Source organism: Perognathus longimembris, chromosome 3 (genome assembly GCF_023159225.1).
Source record: "Perognathus longimembris pacificus isolate PPM17 chromosome 3, ASM2315922v1, whole genome shotgun sequence".
Taxonomy (NCBI): Eukaryota; Metazoa; Chordata; class Mammalia; order Rodentia; family Heteromyidae; genus Perognathus; species Perognathus longimembris.
This window is the reverse complement of record NC_063163.1, coordinates 50,199,195-50,216,688: the sequence shown is the minus strand read 5'-3', so window position 1 is coordinate 50,216,688 and position 17,494 is coordinate 50,199,195. Positions and strand designations below refer to the sequence as shown.

The 17,494-nt window shown below is 39.1% G+C and overlaps 2 protein-coding genes across 2 annotated transcripts in view; both read right to left on the bottom strand.

The window, feature by feature from the left end:
- Positions 1-3,524, bottom strand: part of Sohlh2 (spermatogenesis and oogenesis specific basic helix-loop-helix 2) — a 45,957-nt gene extending 42,433 nt beyond the window's left edge. Inside the window, exon 1 of the mRNA XM_048340600.1 lies at positions 3,321-3,524. Within this exon, the coding sequence (XP_048196557.1) occupies positions 3,321-3,524 (204 nt within the window). The remainder of the gene's footprint in view (positions 1-3,320) is intronic.
- An 11,187-nt stretch (positions 3,525-14,711) lies between these two features.
- The window catches only part of Ccdc169 (coiled-coil domain containing 169), a 37,520-nt gene continuing 34,737 nt past the window's right edge, over positions 14,712-17,494 (bottom strand). The window contains exon 8 of the mRNA XM_048340829.1: positions 14,712-14,811. Within this exon, the coding sequence (XP_048196786.1) occupies positions 14,712-14,811 (100 nt within the window). The remainder of the gene's footprint in view (positions 14,812-17,494) is intronic.

Below are 17,494 nucleotides of genomic sequence, written 5' to 3'. Positions count from 1 at the left end.
AAAAGCAGGAAGCAGAGCTGTGGCTCAAGTGGTAGAGCACCACCCTTGAGAAATAAGTCAGGGACAATGCTTAGACCCTGAGTTCAACCCTCAGCACCAAAAAAGAAAAAAAGAAAAACAGGAGAAAGAGAGAAGAGTCTGCTAGACTCCATCTTAACCAATAGCTTGGTGCAGCGAGATGGCTTCTTACAAAAGAGGGCAACACAAGGAAAATACAAGCAGGAGGATAGAAGACCAGGTTGGCTTGGGCATAAAGTGAGAACCAAACTCAAAAATAACCAATACAAAAGGGGCTGAAGGCTTGGCTCAAGAAGTTGAGCAAGCTTGAGGCCCTGTGTTCAAGTCCCAGTACCAAAGAAAGACAAGGAAGGAGGGAGGGAGGGAGGGAGGGAGGGAGGGAGGAAGGAAGGAAGGAAGGAAGGAAGGAAGGAGGAAGGAAGGAAGGAAGGAAGGAAGGAAGGAAGGAAGGAAGGAAGGAAGGAAGGAGACAGGAAAAGAAGGAAAAAGAGAGACAGAAACAGAGCGAGAGAGAGACAGAGAGGCCAAATCATGGCACGGTTCATGCCTGAAATCCTAACTTCTGGGAGTCTGAGATTGAAAGGAACACAGTTTGAAGCCAGCCTAGGCAGAAAGTTCTTCAGATCCCTTCTGAAGCCAGAGTACACAGTGCTCCTAAAGTAGACAGACTGCAGTTCAGGACCATTGCAGTGCATGTCCTGACAGAAAGTGAGACTCTATCCTTAAAATAACCAATAGAAATCACAGCTGGAAGGGTATTAAACAACAGGTCTAGAGTTCAAACCTGCCAGGAAAACGAAAATGGAGAAGAAAAAAAGAAACCAGCCCCAAAGGGCAGAATGTGGGCACAGGGGACCAATGTGGGATGAGAAAAACCAAGCACCACTCACCCAGCAAAAGCTGCAGTCTTGAGTCCCAAGTCTCCACAGTGCCCTGGTCTATAGCACAGGGCAGCAGGAAATAAAGCCGCCTCTGCCAAAGGCTTCCTTTCCTGCAGTACCAAATCAATGCCATAGCACATTCATAATGTCAGTAATCAGACTAATTAGCAAGTCCACTAGCCAGTTACTCAAATTAAATGAAAAGCTTCTAATCAACACAATTCTGAATATTTTTCAGTTAAAAAATACCTTGTTGATGGTGAAATATATGAACACAGGCAATGAGGAGGATCCATTGATAATAAAAGGGATGAAAACTGCTTTACACAGTATATCTAAGGTTTTCACCTACCAGCAACATAATTTGGAACAATGCCAGACTTCATTTGACAGAAAATGATTTTCTATTAGAATTGCTTAGTGCACTTTTTTCTTTAAAGCAATGCATATTCATTAGGAAATACAGGGGAAATTAAAAACAAAACCTAAAGTGAAAATGAAAAGCATTGGTAATCTTATCATTCAGTGTCTACCCTATTAACACGTTAGCAAATATCCTTTAAGTATATGGACAGTTTTTATAATGTGACATCATTGTCAATGTTCTTGATCCACTTCCCTCCATTTCTGGGGTCAGAGCAGAATGCAGGGCACTCCAGACGCTCAATTTTTAAAACACCGGATTTCCATTTGCAATCTGGGGCAGGCTAAACCCTTAATTACTAACAGCAGGTGCTGAAGTGCTTAAAGCCAATCACTGTACATTTTAGTGAGTTGTTATTTATGTCACTCTTATCACCAGGAAAGCAGTATAGACAATCAGCAGCAGCATCTGCATAGGCCCAAAGCTTTCCTGGGGTTTTCCAGTTTCCCCAGGAGTCAGGGGATTTAGGCAGCTGGCTGGAGAAACTTAGCAAGCTGCTCTTCTCACAAAGACACACAAAAGACTGGGTGGAAGGGCTTGACATTCTCCAAGGACAGGAAACCACAATTATTTATGTACTACATAATCATATATTTAATTTTATTTAGAGCCCCATTCTAGACAGCTTTGCCTAATCCTGTACCATAAAATACTACTTGTCATTAGTGGGTTAGTAGGTCCTTCTGGTCATCTTGAATTTATTAAAAGGTGCTAAATGGTCCACTGAAGATGGGATAATGAATTCTATTTCTGAAGGTAGTTGTCAGAACAGAGGGATAACATGAGGGAAGCAGGGCCTAGGGAGGAGGAGGACAGGACCGACGCCCTGTCCTGTTTGTCCAGGATGTCTGAACCACTCAAGAAGCAAGGCCAAGACAGCTGGCTTAAGTTTTCCAGACTGGCCAAGGCCTGGCATATGCTTTCACCTTTCATTTCTAAACTAAGATTGTGTGGCCAAAACCAAAAACTTTCCAACGCAAGTTCAACAGAAGAAGCCTTGGATGCCCACAGAGGCCGAAGGATGTGGAGCACAGGTATCCCGTAGCCTACCGCTTGGCCTTGCATACTTAGCTGCCTGGAGTTCTGCTGGGTGACTGGAGACGCCAGGCCAGTTGACATAACAGGAAACAAAACAAAAGGTCCGCCAACTTGGGCAGGGACGGAATGCAATCAGCGTTGACCTTCCTGTCTTCGAACACAACCATCATTATTCACATTTTGTTCACAAGATTTTATTCGTAAGACCCTCAAGGGAAATCATGGGGGGAGAGGGGGAGGGGGGAGAGGGAGGGGGGAAAATAAGGGAGGACGTAACAAATTGTACAAGTACCCACTGCCTTACGTAGGAAACTGTAACCCCTCTATACATCACTTTGACAATAAATAAATAATTATTCAAAAAAAGGAACCCCAAGAGGCGATATACTTGGCCCCAAGCATTCTTCTAAAAGACAAAAAAAGGGGCTGGGGATATGGCCTAGTGGCAAGAGTGCATGCCTCCAATACATGAAGCCCTAGGTTCGATTCCCCAGCTCCACATATACAGAAAATGGCCAGAAGTGGCGCTGTGGCTCAAGTGGCAGAGTGCTAGCCTTGAGCAAAAAGAAGCCAGGGACAGTGCTCAGGCCCTGAGTCCAAGGCCCAGGACCGGCCAAAAAAAAAAAGCCATAAAAGACAAAAAAAAAAAAATCCTGTTTTTAAGTTTTGAATCTACGGCAGATGGCGTTTGTATTAAACAGCCTTTTCTTCCACGACTTCCTTACGTCCTTTCCGAACATGGTTGCACCCCACCGCCGAGGAGACCCCACCCCCGTGCGAAGGCGGCCTTGGGTGCCACGCGGGTCCCCTTCCCACTCAGGGCCGACCCAGGCCCGGACGCGGCCTTTCCGGATGGCCCAGTCCCTTCAACGAGGGCAGCCTGGGCTAGGCCCTAAGGGCTGCCGGTGCGGTTTTAAACGCAGCTGCCTCCCCTTGCTCCCCTCTCCACCTTGCCTTACCTGGCCCAGGCTCCCGTCCGGCTCCTGGCTGCTAATTGAGGCGGCCATAACCACGTAGTGCACGTGCCTAGCCCCGGGCGGCTTTCCAGCAGGAGCTCCGCAAGCGACACTTCCTGCTGCAGCTGTGGTGCGCACGCGCAGCAACCCCTCCAGGGGGGCCTGCGCCACCGCTGCGCATGCGCCCTGTCCCGCCTGTCCGTCCATCAGCCTGCTCCGCTTAGGGGAGCCACAGGGCCACCCTACCGACGCCACGTGGGACTTCCGGCTTGAGAGTCCGCCTTGACACCTTGGGCGGGGCAACCCGCCTGTCCTCACCATGGAGGAGCCCTGGTCATTCGTCCTCCCCCTCAGACTGCCCTTCCTCCCTCCATCCTTAGGAAGTCTCAGGTGCAATCTATGACGTGTGGAATTGAAACCCCCTTCCGACAACTGTTTAAAAAAAATTTTTAAAGAAAAGCCGGGCGCCAGTGATCACGCCTATAATCCTAGCCACTCAGGAGGCTGAGGGCTGAGGATCGCGGTTCAAAGCCAGCCCTGGTAGAAAAGTCCGTGAGACTCATCTCCAATTTACCACACAACACTGGAAGGAGAGATGTGGCTCGAGTAGTAGAGCCTCAGCTTTGGGCACCAAGGAAAAAGCTCGGAGAAAGAGCCCAGGCTCAGAGTTCAAGCACCAGAAAGAGTACCAAAAAAAAAAAAAAATGTTTTTTAACTTATAAAAAAGACAAGTCTTTTTTCTCATTTCAGTTCATCGTACTAAATTTATTTATTAGATGTATGTCTGTACGTCCTGAGGCTTGAATTCAGAACCCGGATGTTGCTGTTCCCTTCCCCCACCCCATCCGCATTCAAGATGGCACTCTACCACTTGAACCACAGCTCCACTTTCTGGGCAGTCTTTTTCTTTTTGCCAGTCCTGGGGCTTGGACTCGGAGCCGGAGCACTGTCCCTTTTTGCTCAAGGCTAGCATTCTACCACTTGAGCCACAGGACCACTTCTGGTTTTTTCTGATTATGTGGTGCTGAGGAATCAAACCTAGGGCTTCATGCATGGAAGGCGAGCACTCTACCACTAAACCATATTCCCAGCCGCTCTGGGCAGTCTTTAAGTTAAAATGTTAGAGATTAATGAAGTTTTTCTATCTATGTATCTGTGTGTGTCTCTATATATATTTGTACATACATATTTGTATGTATTTATACATGTGTATGTATTTATATGTGTATATATGCATGTGTATGTATTTATTCTATGTGTACATATACACATATAAATGACTACATATGTGTATGCATATATATGGATATGAATAGAGAAGGTGTTACAGTATAGTGTGTGGTGCTTTTCTAAATGACTAATTAGGAATTACTTTCAAATTAAGAAACTTAAGAATTTAGAAGGACTTGATTTGGTCCTTATTCGTGTCCTCATTTTCTCTACTGAGCACTGGAGGCAACAGGCAACAAGCAAGTCTTCTGGCAGCTACTCCTCTGACAACTCACTTTTTCAGCCTTCACTGACATTTTCTTGAGTTCTGTTGAGCAGCACCTACAGGGTTACACAAGACCCTAACTCAAAAAGCCAAGAGAAGAAAAGAGCAACTCACCTTTTTCCTTATCATTATTTCCTAAGTAATAACAGTATAACAACTATTTACACTGTGTTAGCTATTCAGGTTGATTACCTCTTATTCGAAATGCTTGAGTGTTTCAGATTTCATTTCTTGATCTGAGGATATTTGCATATATGTAATGAGATATCATGGGGAAAGGACTAAAAATGAAATTCATTTCCATCAGTTCTTTATATGCATAGCCTGAAGAAAATTTTATACAAAATTTTAAATAATTTTGTGCAACTCCTCACATGCAGTCAATCTCCACTTGTAATATCATGTCAAATTTTGGAACATTTTGACTTTTCCTAAAGCCAGATGCTAGTGGCTCACATCTGTAATCCAACCTACTCAGGAGGAAGAGGATCTGAGGATTGTAGTTCAAAGCTACTTGTAGATCCGAGTAGAAGTAGAGGTGTGGCTCATTTCATAGTGTTAAGAGGAAAAAAAAACAAGTGAGTGTGCAAGGTCTTATTTTCAAGCCCCAGTACTGGCACACACATAATAATAAAATAATAATAACTTCTAAGATTATGTGAAAGTCATCCCTCCTATGTTAAGAAAACTATGATAAATATCTCCTATATCTAGAACATAAGAGCACAGCTTCTAAAGATTCTATTAAGATATTTTCTTTTTTTTTTTTGTCAGTCCTGGGGCTTGCCCTCAGGGCCTGAGCAGTATCCTGGATTCTTTTTGCTCAAGGCTAGCACTCTACCACTTGAGCCACAGCACCACTTCTGGCCTTTTCTGTTTATGTGGTGCTGAGGAATCGAACCCAGAGCTTCATGCATGCAAGGCACTCTACCACTAAGCCATATCCCCAGCCCTTCATTTTTAATTTCCAGGGAAATTAGAGACAAAAAGACAAAGACAGATAGAGTGCGCTAACTTTATTAGTGAATGCATATTAAAACAATGGCCTTCTTTGAAGGGGATTTTGCTTCCCCAGGGGACATTTAGCTATGTCTAGAGTCAGATTCCATTATTGCAAAGTGGGAGGAGTTGTGAACTGGCTTCCAGTTCAGAGATGCTGCTAATGTCCTTTAGTTGTCCCAAATGGCATTAATGTATAAATTGAGAAACCCTACCATAAAGCTCATAAATTATAACATATTTAGAATATGAAACAAATCTCTGTCCATTTCAATTTTTTGAATTATATTGATATTATTGGAAACAAACATGCAGAATAGTCTCTGTCCTTCCTGAGAGTATCAATATGCAACTATAATTTTGATGGAAAACTGGATATATTTTGAAATCATAAAATATATTTCTGCATAGGGAATTATATTAGAAAAAAAACAAAAGTAACAATTCATTCTTAGAAAATTCATTTATGTGCAGTCATGATATATGCTTTACATCATTCTCCCTACTAAGTTATGATTGTACATTTTTTGTAATATGTACATGCCCTGAATAGGCTTCTAAATAATATTGGATCCAAGGACTATTCATAGTCTTATAGTTTGGAAGTTTCAAACTTAAATTTGGCAATGCTTAGAATTTTTTTTTTTTTTTTTTTTTTTTTTTTTTTTTTGGCCAGTCCTGGGCCTTGGACTCAGGGCCTGAGCACTGTCCCTGGCTTCTTCCCACTCAAGGCTAGCACTCCGCCACCTGAGCCACAGCGCCACTTCTGGCCGTTTTCTGTATATGTGGTGCTGGGGAATCGAACCTAGGGCCTCGTGTATCCGAGGCAGGCACTCTTGCCACTAGGCTATATCCCCAGCCCTGGAAATTTTTTATCCAGCTATTTTATCATAACTTTCGTTAGTACTAGTCCCAATGTAATTACTACGTGGCACAATCTCAAAACTGTAGAAAAATTACAACTCAACAGATCCAAAGAGCATCCATTTCTCCTTGGATTTTCATTTGACTTTATTGCTCATAGCTGGTGCTCTACTACTTGCGGCACATCTCTAGCCTGGAGCTTGAATTCGAGCTTGGGTGATGTCCCTGAGCTTTATTGCTCAAGGCTCTACTACTTGAGCCACAAGTCCACTTCCACCTTTATTTCCCTCCTTAAATGGAGATAAGAATCTCAAAGACTTTCCTGCCTGGCTTGACTTCAAACTGCAATTCTCAAATCTCAGCCTCTTGAGTAGCTAAGGTTTGTAGGCGTGAGCCATGTTTAGCTTTTGGTGGTTAATTAGAAATGATGTCTATCGGACTTTTCTGCTGGGGGTGGTTTCTTTGAATTATGAGTCCTTTGAACCATCATGATCTCTGGATCTCTCTTCTGAGTAAGCTAGGATTACAAATATAACCAACAGATGCCTGGCAAGATATTTCTTTAGAACCTTAGTGATGATTGAATGAAACAACTGAAGCCAGAGACATGTTAAGCTGCTTTTGAAATATGGAGTTTGTTATTAAACTTCTGTGGGCCTAGTTCGCTGGTTTGGGAAGTACCCTAGATTCTTTCTCTGGTCCTCAGCCACTAATTCACTTGTTGCACTTCTTTAGTTTTCATTTCAGCCTAGAAACCCTCATGTTTTCTGCCCCTCACAGAGCTCTCCTAACCTGAAAGTATAGTTCCCACAGCTGCATTGTGTGACATCTCTCATTTCAATTTTTCCCAGATCTTTCCATTTCTGTACAAATGGTACAAGATCATTCTTTCTGATGGATGAGTAAAATTCCGTTGTGTATACATACCACATTTTCTTGTTTTTTCTTCATCCGTTGATGGGCATCTGGGCTGATTCCAAACATTAGCTATGGTGAACAGTATTACAATAAACATGGTTGTGCTGGTGGTTTTTACCATATCCTAGTTTGTCATCTTTTGTGGAAGAACCTCCACACTGCTTTTCAGAGTTATTGAACAAGTTTACATTCCCACCAGCAGTATATTAGGGTTCCCTTTTGGCCACATTCTCAACAGCATCTGTTATCATTTGTTTTCTTGGTAGTGGCCATTCTAACTGGAGTGAGGCACATACAAGTGTATACAAATGTATTAACTGAAATATGGCAGATTCAAGGGAGAACTCCAATAGTTTAATTTCTTAGAACAGCAAAATTGAAAGCTCAGCAAAATAAAACACCAGGAAGTGGGCATTCAAAAAGGTTTGGGTAAGGGTCAAGGAGAAGGGGATAAGAAGTGAAGAAGAGAAGAGAAGAAGAGGGGAAGAACGCAATTGAGAACCCACTGTACATACTAGAAAAATAAGAAGAATGAGCAAAGGGGGGAGTAGAGAGGGATGGATGAGAATGTTGAAGGGGTGACATTGATCAAGCTATATTGTATCCATAAACTGCTTTGTTAAATGGCAACGCCTTTGTGCAGTTACTTAAAAGTACTAATTTTAAAAATAAAATGAATATATATGTATATATAAAATCTAGCTTCTAAGATTATAATATTAGGAGGTGAGACCTTTGAGGGGTCAGTAGTCCGTGAGGGAGGAGCCCTCATGCAATTAGTACCCTTTTTGAGAGGCAGAGAGGCAGGGTCTTTTTCCCTCCCACAGTGGTCTTCCTAAGCTCTGAGAACTATGAACCTTTGTGTTCTTTATAACGCACCCAGCCTGCAGTATTTTCTAATAGCAGCGCAAGCAGTATAGGACATCCATCTTCTCACACCTTGGTTTGTTTGATTCATATCCTAGTACCTAGTATGTAGATGTTAATAATGAATCCAACAAGTTAGGAAATATTGCCCCCCCAGCAATGGAAAAGTCTAGTGATTAGACCAACTAATGCTCTATTTATAGACCAACTTCTAAGGATTCCCTGGAGTAGTAAAATGTGAGTTCTCTTATCATCCATTAAATTAATTCACTTTCCAAGAAAAAAGGACTTAGCTCTGGCAAACCTTCCTTATTTTTAACCACAGTTCTTTGTAGGGAATGTGGGACTAAAATAAAGTGACAGTACAACTATGGCTGGTGCCACACAGGGTCCAGAATGAGGCTAGGCACTACCATGGGGAGTCAGTCTGAGGGTTTCCTCAGGGCAGACGAGCAGCCACTGCTAGAAGCAAAGCAGCATCCTGGAGCCTCCAGTGATGTCACTCATTTTCCCATAGCAGTAATGACAGCTGGGTTAAGTATGGAGGAATTCCTATAATTAAACAATTCAGACAATCTTAGGAAGATGGGAATTAACAAAGTTCAAAAGAAAAGAAAAAGGATATACACTTCTTTCCTTGTGAAGACTTAGATGGATACTAACCTGACTAAAAAGAAAACTGGAACAATTTTCATTTATTTTAGTATAGGAAATTTCACACACACCCAAGAGTATATACAGATGTGTCAAACAATGTGTAATCATGAGGATGCTTATCATCACTCAGCCTAATAGACACCAGTAATGATCTGAAATCCCTGTGTGTCTCTCTCATTCCTATTCTTTTTGTACTCCCCAGATATAAAGACTATTTTATGTGTGTGTGTGTGTGCGCGCGCGGGTGTGTTTGCGTGTGTGTGCCTATACTGGAGCTTGAACTAGGGGTTTAAATGCTGTCCCTTAGCATTTTTTGCTCGAGGTTGGTACTCTACTAGTTGAGCCACAGCTCCACTTTGGTTTTATTGCATTTTTTTTTTTTGCTGGTTAATTAGAGATAAGATTCTACCAGATTTTGTTCACTCTTGAGTAGCTAGGATTATAGATATGAGCCCCCAGTGCCTGGATTCAGACTATCATGTTTACTGTTTAGTTTTACTTCTACTAACGAAACAAGAATGGATTGCTTTGATAAAAGCGGTGTGACAATCTCTGAGGCTTGGGAGTTGTTTCCTTTTTTCTTTTTTCCAGACCAGGGGCTTGAACTCAGATCCTAGTCACTGTCCCTGAACTTCTTTTGCTCAAGGCAAGCACTCTACTACTTGAACTACAGTGCCACTTCCAGCTTTTGAGGGTAATTTATTGGAAATAAAAGTCTCACGGAGTTTCCTGCCCAGGCTAGCTTTGAACTATGATCTTCAAATCTCAGCCTTCTGAGTAGCGAGGATTACAGGCATGAGCCACTGGCACCCACTTGGAATTGTTTGTTATAATTACATACAGAGACTAATAAGAATGAATTGGATATTATCTTAACAAAATACTAATACAATAGCATTAACTTAGCAGATCTGCAGTGGGAAGCAGTGAGAAATATGGGAGGTTAGAATATTAAAGACCCCCTTTGTCATAGCAGACTGTGTCCTAAGTCTGTAGGTAAAGATGTTGGAAAGAAACTAAAAATAATCTGTGCTAGATTTTATTGACTGCCTTTGACAAGACAGAATAATTAAAAAGAGTTTAGGGTATAGTCAATGCATTTTCAAAAGAGAATAGATAAGTCTGTGGGAAAAATCCAGAAATTTGGGCATGTCACAGCATGAGAGATATAGAAAAGCCAACTACCTCTAAGTCCTGAAAAGAAAAGATCACATAACAGTTTGTGCAACAAAAGACTGCTAAGAACCCACATTTGTGGCCACAGCTAGATTATGAGTGACTTAAATGTCTTTGTGTTAGCTGTCATGAGGAAGAGACAGTGCAAAGCCAAAGAAAGAAATCATGCTCTGAAATTATGGTCATTATACACAGAATTGGCTCTTTTGGTGAAATTATCCAAGAAACAATAATTTCAATTAAAAATATTCTAAAAAGAATTGTAAATCTCTTTTGGTCACCCAAATTGTCTTAAGAGAAAGTAAATTCTGTACACTGTGCATCCCCAAAGTGTGGCATATGCCCTCACACCCATCTAATGGTGAGCAAGATGATTACAAGAACAAAAGATCCCATGGAGTGAAGCCAGCACTTGCAAGAAAAATGGGCTAAAACATTCCTGCCCAAACAATCAGAGCCCAATCTAGGGGCCTCTTTCAGGCCCAGAGAAGACCATCACTATCTATACTTGCTCCATAAACACCTAAGACCATTAATGCTGTGTGTTTCTTCCTGAGAATAGGTAATTCTTGGTAGCCATCCATATTCAGACATCATAGGATTGTACATTCCACATTGAGGTTCATTATAATCAATTCCTGAGAAACAGCAAAGGAGAGAAATCATCCAGTCATAAAAGACACATTATGTAACAGAGGAAAAAAATATCCAGACCTCTGGTCAGAAACTATGCAAGTTGTAAGACAATGGAATGGTATATTTCCTGTACTGAAAACTAAAACTATCAAACTAGCAGGTCACCTTCAATTTCAAAAGAATTCCTGTTTTCCCTCTCTTTCCATCCTTTTGGAGTCTAGTCCTCTTCTTCTGTAGAATTGGCTACTAAATGACATAAAAAAGTGTACATTAATCACTCAAAACTAATTATAACTTCATTCAGGCAAAAGTTAGAAATTCGTTACAAGCAGATCTTTATTTCAAACAACACTAAAAGTTAAGTTCTTCAAGAGGAAATAAAGATAATTTCAGATGGAGATCTGGATGTACACAAAGGAATAAAGAATGCCAGAAATGACAAATATGTCAGTAAATATAAAATTCAATGGACAAGTTATAATGACTTATTAGATTAAGGGGCTCAATGTTCACTAAAAGAAAGTGAAATCTGTGGTTAGACTTGAGTCTAAACCTTTTTATAGTCATTCTTCTTGTTTTTCATTGCCCATCCTGAGGCCTGAATTCAAGAGCTTCGAGCTCTTACTCACTTGCTGGCTTAAAGCTGGAGTTCCACTACTTTGAGCCAAACCTCCCATCTGACATTTTGGCAAGGTAATTGAAGATAGAGTCTTAAGTGTTTTCTTCCCAGGCTAGCTTCAAACTATGATAATCAGATTTTAGTCTTCTGAGTATAGGATTATAGGCATATGCCCCTGGCACCTAGTTTCCTATGTGTTTTTAAAAACTCTAAGATGAATACTTTATAGATGAGTATGTAGTAAAGAACTAGCCTAACCCAAAGTGAGATCTAGCCTTTGTTCTCAAGTGTTGGGAGGTAACAAACAAGCCTTTGGAATGTCTTGCTTAGTAGAGGTGTCTTTTGTTTGTGTGAGGGTTTTGGTCAACCCATGGAGATTTCTACCCACATCACCAAACCCCAATAATACCCCCAGACAACCAGGCCTGGATGAGCTTCCCTACTCTCAATACTCCACATATACTGTCACACATCTTGGTCAGGAAGAGTTAGCATTGTCTAAGATCCTTGGAGAGACAAGTGGAAGCCAAGAATTTAGACCTTCCTGAATTCTGCCCTATATGTCTTCCCTAAACTGTTTTGCTTTCCTCCTCTCTGAATAGACTGTAGTCTAATTTACAGGTCAGATTAACAATTGGTCACTTTTTCTAAAAAGAAGCATCCTACTGACAAGAACATCTCATAATTATACAGTACCTAATTATTTTAAAGGTATCTTTTCATATCACAATCATGCTCAGTAATTTTAATGTCAGTTTTTAATATTCTGCTATCTTTGCTTCTTTGTAAAACAATTTTGGTGTTGCTAAAGATTGAACTCATAACTTTGAGGTTGCTAAGCAAGTGCTCTACCAATCAAATCTCAATAAGTGTTTTATAAATATCTCAAGATCAAAGAGTCAAAGGAAAATATTGAATGTAATTGTCTCTTTACTATTGTTCTGGCTGTTGCAGTCCCTGGAAAAACTTCTTTGTTGGAATATTCTGCTTACAAGTCTGTTCTTCAATCATGGTGCTAGTTAGTGATGATATATTCTGATTTTTAACATTATGCTTTCTGAGAAAGTCAAATAATGTTTCATTAATAAGGATCAATCGCTTAATTTACAAAAAATATACATGACCTAGAAAGTAGAGTAAAATGTTAATGTATGCTTAACATTTTAACATAGCTTTATTGATGTATAGGTCACAAAAATTGATCCATTTAAAATGTAATATACTCATAGAGTTGTACAATGGTCACTGTAATCAATTTTATTACATTTTTCAAAACTCTCACAAGGAATATTTTCCTCATTAAAATCATTTTCTAGTACAATGCCCTCGTAGCTCAGCTTTAGGCAAACACTAATTAATGCATTGTCTTCCTACATGGATTTGCCTATTCTGGACAGTTCATATAAATGGAATTTTATAATATGTAGTCTTGTGATTGGATTCCTTCACTTAGGATAGGTATTTTTAAATTTTCAAATATACACTACTGTTTTAGTGATATTTTTATGAATTCTGAACATTGTAATTAAGCCACAAAATACCGATATGATGTAATTTTCTAGATTCTAGCTAGATGTATAATTTGTATTAAAACACTGAGAGTGTTTCAGTTCTTCACGCTATCTAACCAATGTCCATCATGGCTTAAAACAGACACATTTCCTGACATCTGGAGGGCCACTCAAAATAGCTGGCACAAATTTAACACTTGACTGTGATGAGAATCCCCATGATATGATATTCAACTAATCTACCACCCCTAGTGATTAAGAACTGTGAATATTCCTCAATCTAGGCCCCACAACAGCTTATCTCTGTGCAAAATTAATTTGATTATTTTTGTTGATAACTGCAATTGTTTTTTGTTTTGTTTTGTTTTGGCCAGTCCTGGGCCTTGGACTCAAGGCCTGAGTACTATCCCTGGCTTCTTTTTGCTCAAGGCTAGCACTCTGCCACTTGAGCCACAGCGCCACTTCTGGCCATTTTCTGTATATGTGGTGCTGAGGAATCGAACCCAGGGCTTCATGTATAGGACGCAAGCATTCTTGCCGCTAGGCCATATTCCCAGCACCGATAACTGCAATTGTTAATAATATTTCAGTTATTCTTTTGCTACTAAGGGCAAGAAATATGATATAAACATTAAAACCTGAAATTTTTTGTAAAAGTATGGGTCACATTACCTTTATCTGCAGTCAGCTTAAGAACAAAGTAAATTTATCCAAGTACTTCCGATGCAGAATATATTACAGGAATTTACTTTATATATCTCTGCATTGTATTTTAAAGTCACATAAAGTCTTATTTGGAGCTGACCTCTGGTGGCTTACACCTGTAATCCTGGCTATTCAAGATGCTAAGATCTGAGGATCATGGTTCAAAGCTAGCCTTGGTAGGAAAGTCCATAAGACTCTTAGCCCCAATTAGTCACCAAAGGGCCAGAATTAGAGCTGTGGCTGCTCAAATGGTAGAGTGCTAGCTGTGAGCAGGCCCTGAGATCAAGCCCCAGGACCAGTGTGTGTGTGTGTGTGTATGTGTGTGTGTGTGTGTGTGTGTGTGTGTGCATGCAAACACACAATTATTTACCCATATGAAATTTATGCATCCTTCTTTAAAACAGAGGTAAAGGAATGCACTTGGTATTCATTACTGGTGACACCAAATGGAATTTGGACTTAGTGCCAGATACAGATGAAAACAGTGTTAGTTGAAAACTGTACTTATCTCTGGGTGGCTCTTGGAATTTTTAAGCCCAATAATTTCACCCATGAAAATGAGCAAACGAGCATATGTATATTAAAGATGTAGGTCACAGTTATAAAAGATTATATAATATCATAAATATGAGTAGCCATCTAGAAAACAAATATAATATTAATATTACTATCAGAGAAATCATGAATAATATTGGGGAAAGCAAATATAATTATATCATCCTTCAGATTTCGTAAAGAAATGTTTTAAAACCACAAACATTTCTATTAGACATTTGGGGACCAGAAAAGAATAGGTTTTTGATAGACAAAAGAAAAAGAGCTAAAAAGAAAGTTGATAGCTCTTATCTATTTCATTCCCTGAAAAATGAATTGAGCTTTAGCTTCACAAATTGAATATTATAGATGGAAAAAAAAAGGAAGAAATAGAAATCCACTTAGAGCTGGAATCATGGGTGGAGTTTTGGAAGATGGTTTGATCTTGTGATCTTTTTTAGTGGTACTTTCTTGACTGTCACTGTCTTCTGATTAACTGGATTGTATCTTCCCCTGAAATACAGCATTAATCATGATATTTTTAGTTACTATGGTACATAAAAAAACACATTGTATGTCGCATCAGAAGAACTGTATATTGCACAGAGCTTCTCCAGATTGTAGTGTCACATGTAAATCTTCTGGTGTATATTTTCTGCTTGCAGTGAAATCTTAGATCATCACATATTCTAATACATCTTCTCACCACAGCTATAGAGGTAACCAATTCAAAGTAGGTGCTACAAAGCCTGGGAGCTACTCATTAGCTGCCTTAATGGAGAAAGCTTTGTGTAAAGATATGAAATGGACCCATTTGAATACTTGTCCTTGGAATCTAAAGCTAGAAAAATAGAGAGTAAGGTCATGAAGTGGGACACCAATAGCAAAGTAATAAGAATCTATAAATTCCTCTCCTTAGATTTCCCTGAAATCTTTGTTGACATAATGTATTTCTAATCTTCCATATATTCTTATTTGATATAGTGGGAGGCTACTTTAATTCCCTGCAGTATGTTTTCAAAATACATTTAGATTAGAGATATATGTCAGCCAAAATGATCAAGTAAGAAATTATTGTTTTCCTTCTAATTAAGAAGCAAATTTTATCCTCCATAAAAACACTGAGAAATTCACAAGAACAGCCAGAAGTAAAATTTTTTAAACTCTGGGAACAAAGAAAGATCTTGCAGCAATCCTGGAATATAGATAGGTAGGAGGTAGGTAGATAGATAGATAGATAGATAAATAGATAGATAGATGTACGTAGGTAGGTAGTCAGACTGTGTGTGTGTGCGTGTGTGCGTGTGTGTGCGTGTGTGCGTGTGTGTGTGTGTGTGTGTGTGTAATGGAGAAGTTGCCAGAACACTGAGCTATATGTAATTTAATTTTCCCTAGAGTAGCCATGAAAATCAACTCTTTTTCTCTTCTAATTTTTCTAGAACTTAGAAAAAAAGAGGGGAAAAAAGCTTTTCATATTAGGTGTTTCCAAACTAGATCAAGAAAGAACAGCTTTGTAAATGGATGTTTTAGGTAATCAGACATTTCAATAAAAATCCAAGCCTCTGAATGAGGCTTGAAAGGAATTTCAACCCTTCTTTACCTGTAATGTTACCAAAATGAAAACATAAGGAGATAATAATTACTTTTAAAGACATGAGGAATTTAAAAAATAAAATAACTCATGAAAAAATTCAGTGAAAGAGCTTAACAACAGATTGACAGAAGAATCAATGAAGTTGAATATACATCAATAAAAATTATTCAGTTTGAGAAACAGACAATAAAGACCAGAGGTGGGGGGGAGGGGCTGTGGCTCAGAGACCCATGAGACATGATCATGTGTACTAATGTGTGTATAATGAGCATCTCAGAAGGAGAGCGAAAAGTGTAAAGGACAGAAACTGTCTTTGAAGAATAATTGCTGAATATTTCCCAATCTTGGTGAGTCTGAGATTGGCTACTTATATTAAATTACATTAAATAATAATTGGTAGAGCCAAAAAATGATTTTCTCCAAAGCCAGTGAAAATTTTCATTTACCACCTTAAACCTCATTACTTTTAAAAATACTGAATTGAACTCATTATACAAATGTTCACTTTGTTATTTTGACTTCGGGACTTTCACAAGGTATCTAAGCAGATGGATTTTTTTATTTTTCTCTTTTAATTTAAAATAATTATAAAATACACAGATTATTTTAGAAAATAACAAAAAGAAATAAATCCGAACCATTCATTATCCCTTGTACTATTTTGTACTATATTTTGTACTTACTTTTATAGGTATTTTTCTATGTCAGGTTTGTATTCTTTGAGGATTTAATTTTTCTAAGTTTATAATATCACTGCATTTTATTTAGTTATTGCTCTAATGTTGGATAGGTTGATTGTATTTTTCTCTACTGCAGAAGGTTTTTTAAATTTTTTAATCAAAAGCAGGTTTTTCAAACAATCTATCTTTAATGAGTGCTAAAATTAATTTCCCACAAGTCATTTTATTCCAGGGCACCAAGGACTGCTTTCTTATTTTCTTTCTGTAGAGCTTTTAGTCATTTTATAAAATTTTCACAGGCAACAAAACTGAGTTTGCACATAAAGGGGAAAAAAGTGTAAATTTTACATTTTGCTACTTCTAAGAATCACTGCTGGGATAATCACCATTGAGCTGCTTGCTTGCAGAAATGTAGTTTTCATTTAAATATGTGCTTTGGTCAGTCAATCAAGTCCTATTAGCTTTTGTAGAATTTTTTCGGCTATTTCCCAACCTAATTTTAGTGCATAGTTCCCCTATTTATTGTAACAAGTCTATTTTTCAAATCAGTAAGTGTAAAGATTGCTGGAATAATCTTTCAATGGCAAAGTGTGGTCCTGAGTTCACATAACAGGTACATGACTGCTGATGTTCAGCCAAACACTATCCCACTTTGATAGTTTAAAAACAAAACAAAACAACAACAACACAATTTCATACCTAATTGGGTATTTTCTAAACATTGTGCATTTATTCTGAACATCAGGAGGACTTTTTTTTTTTCAGGAGGACTTTCTAAGTCAATATTTTAACATTATCACTGCTAGAGTTTGGTCTATGAACATCATGGCCTCCAGAGGGGTGCTATTGCGAAATCTTTAGGAGGCATGACCAGGGGGATGGAATCCTTAGATCACAGACCTCCTTGAAGGAGACAGTGGAA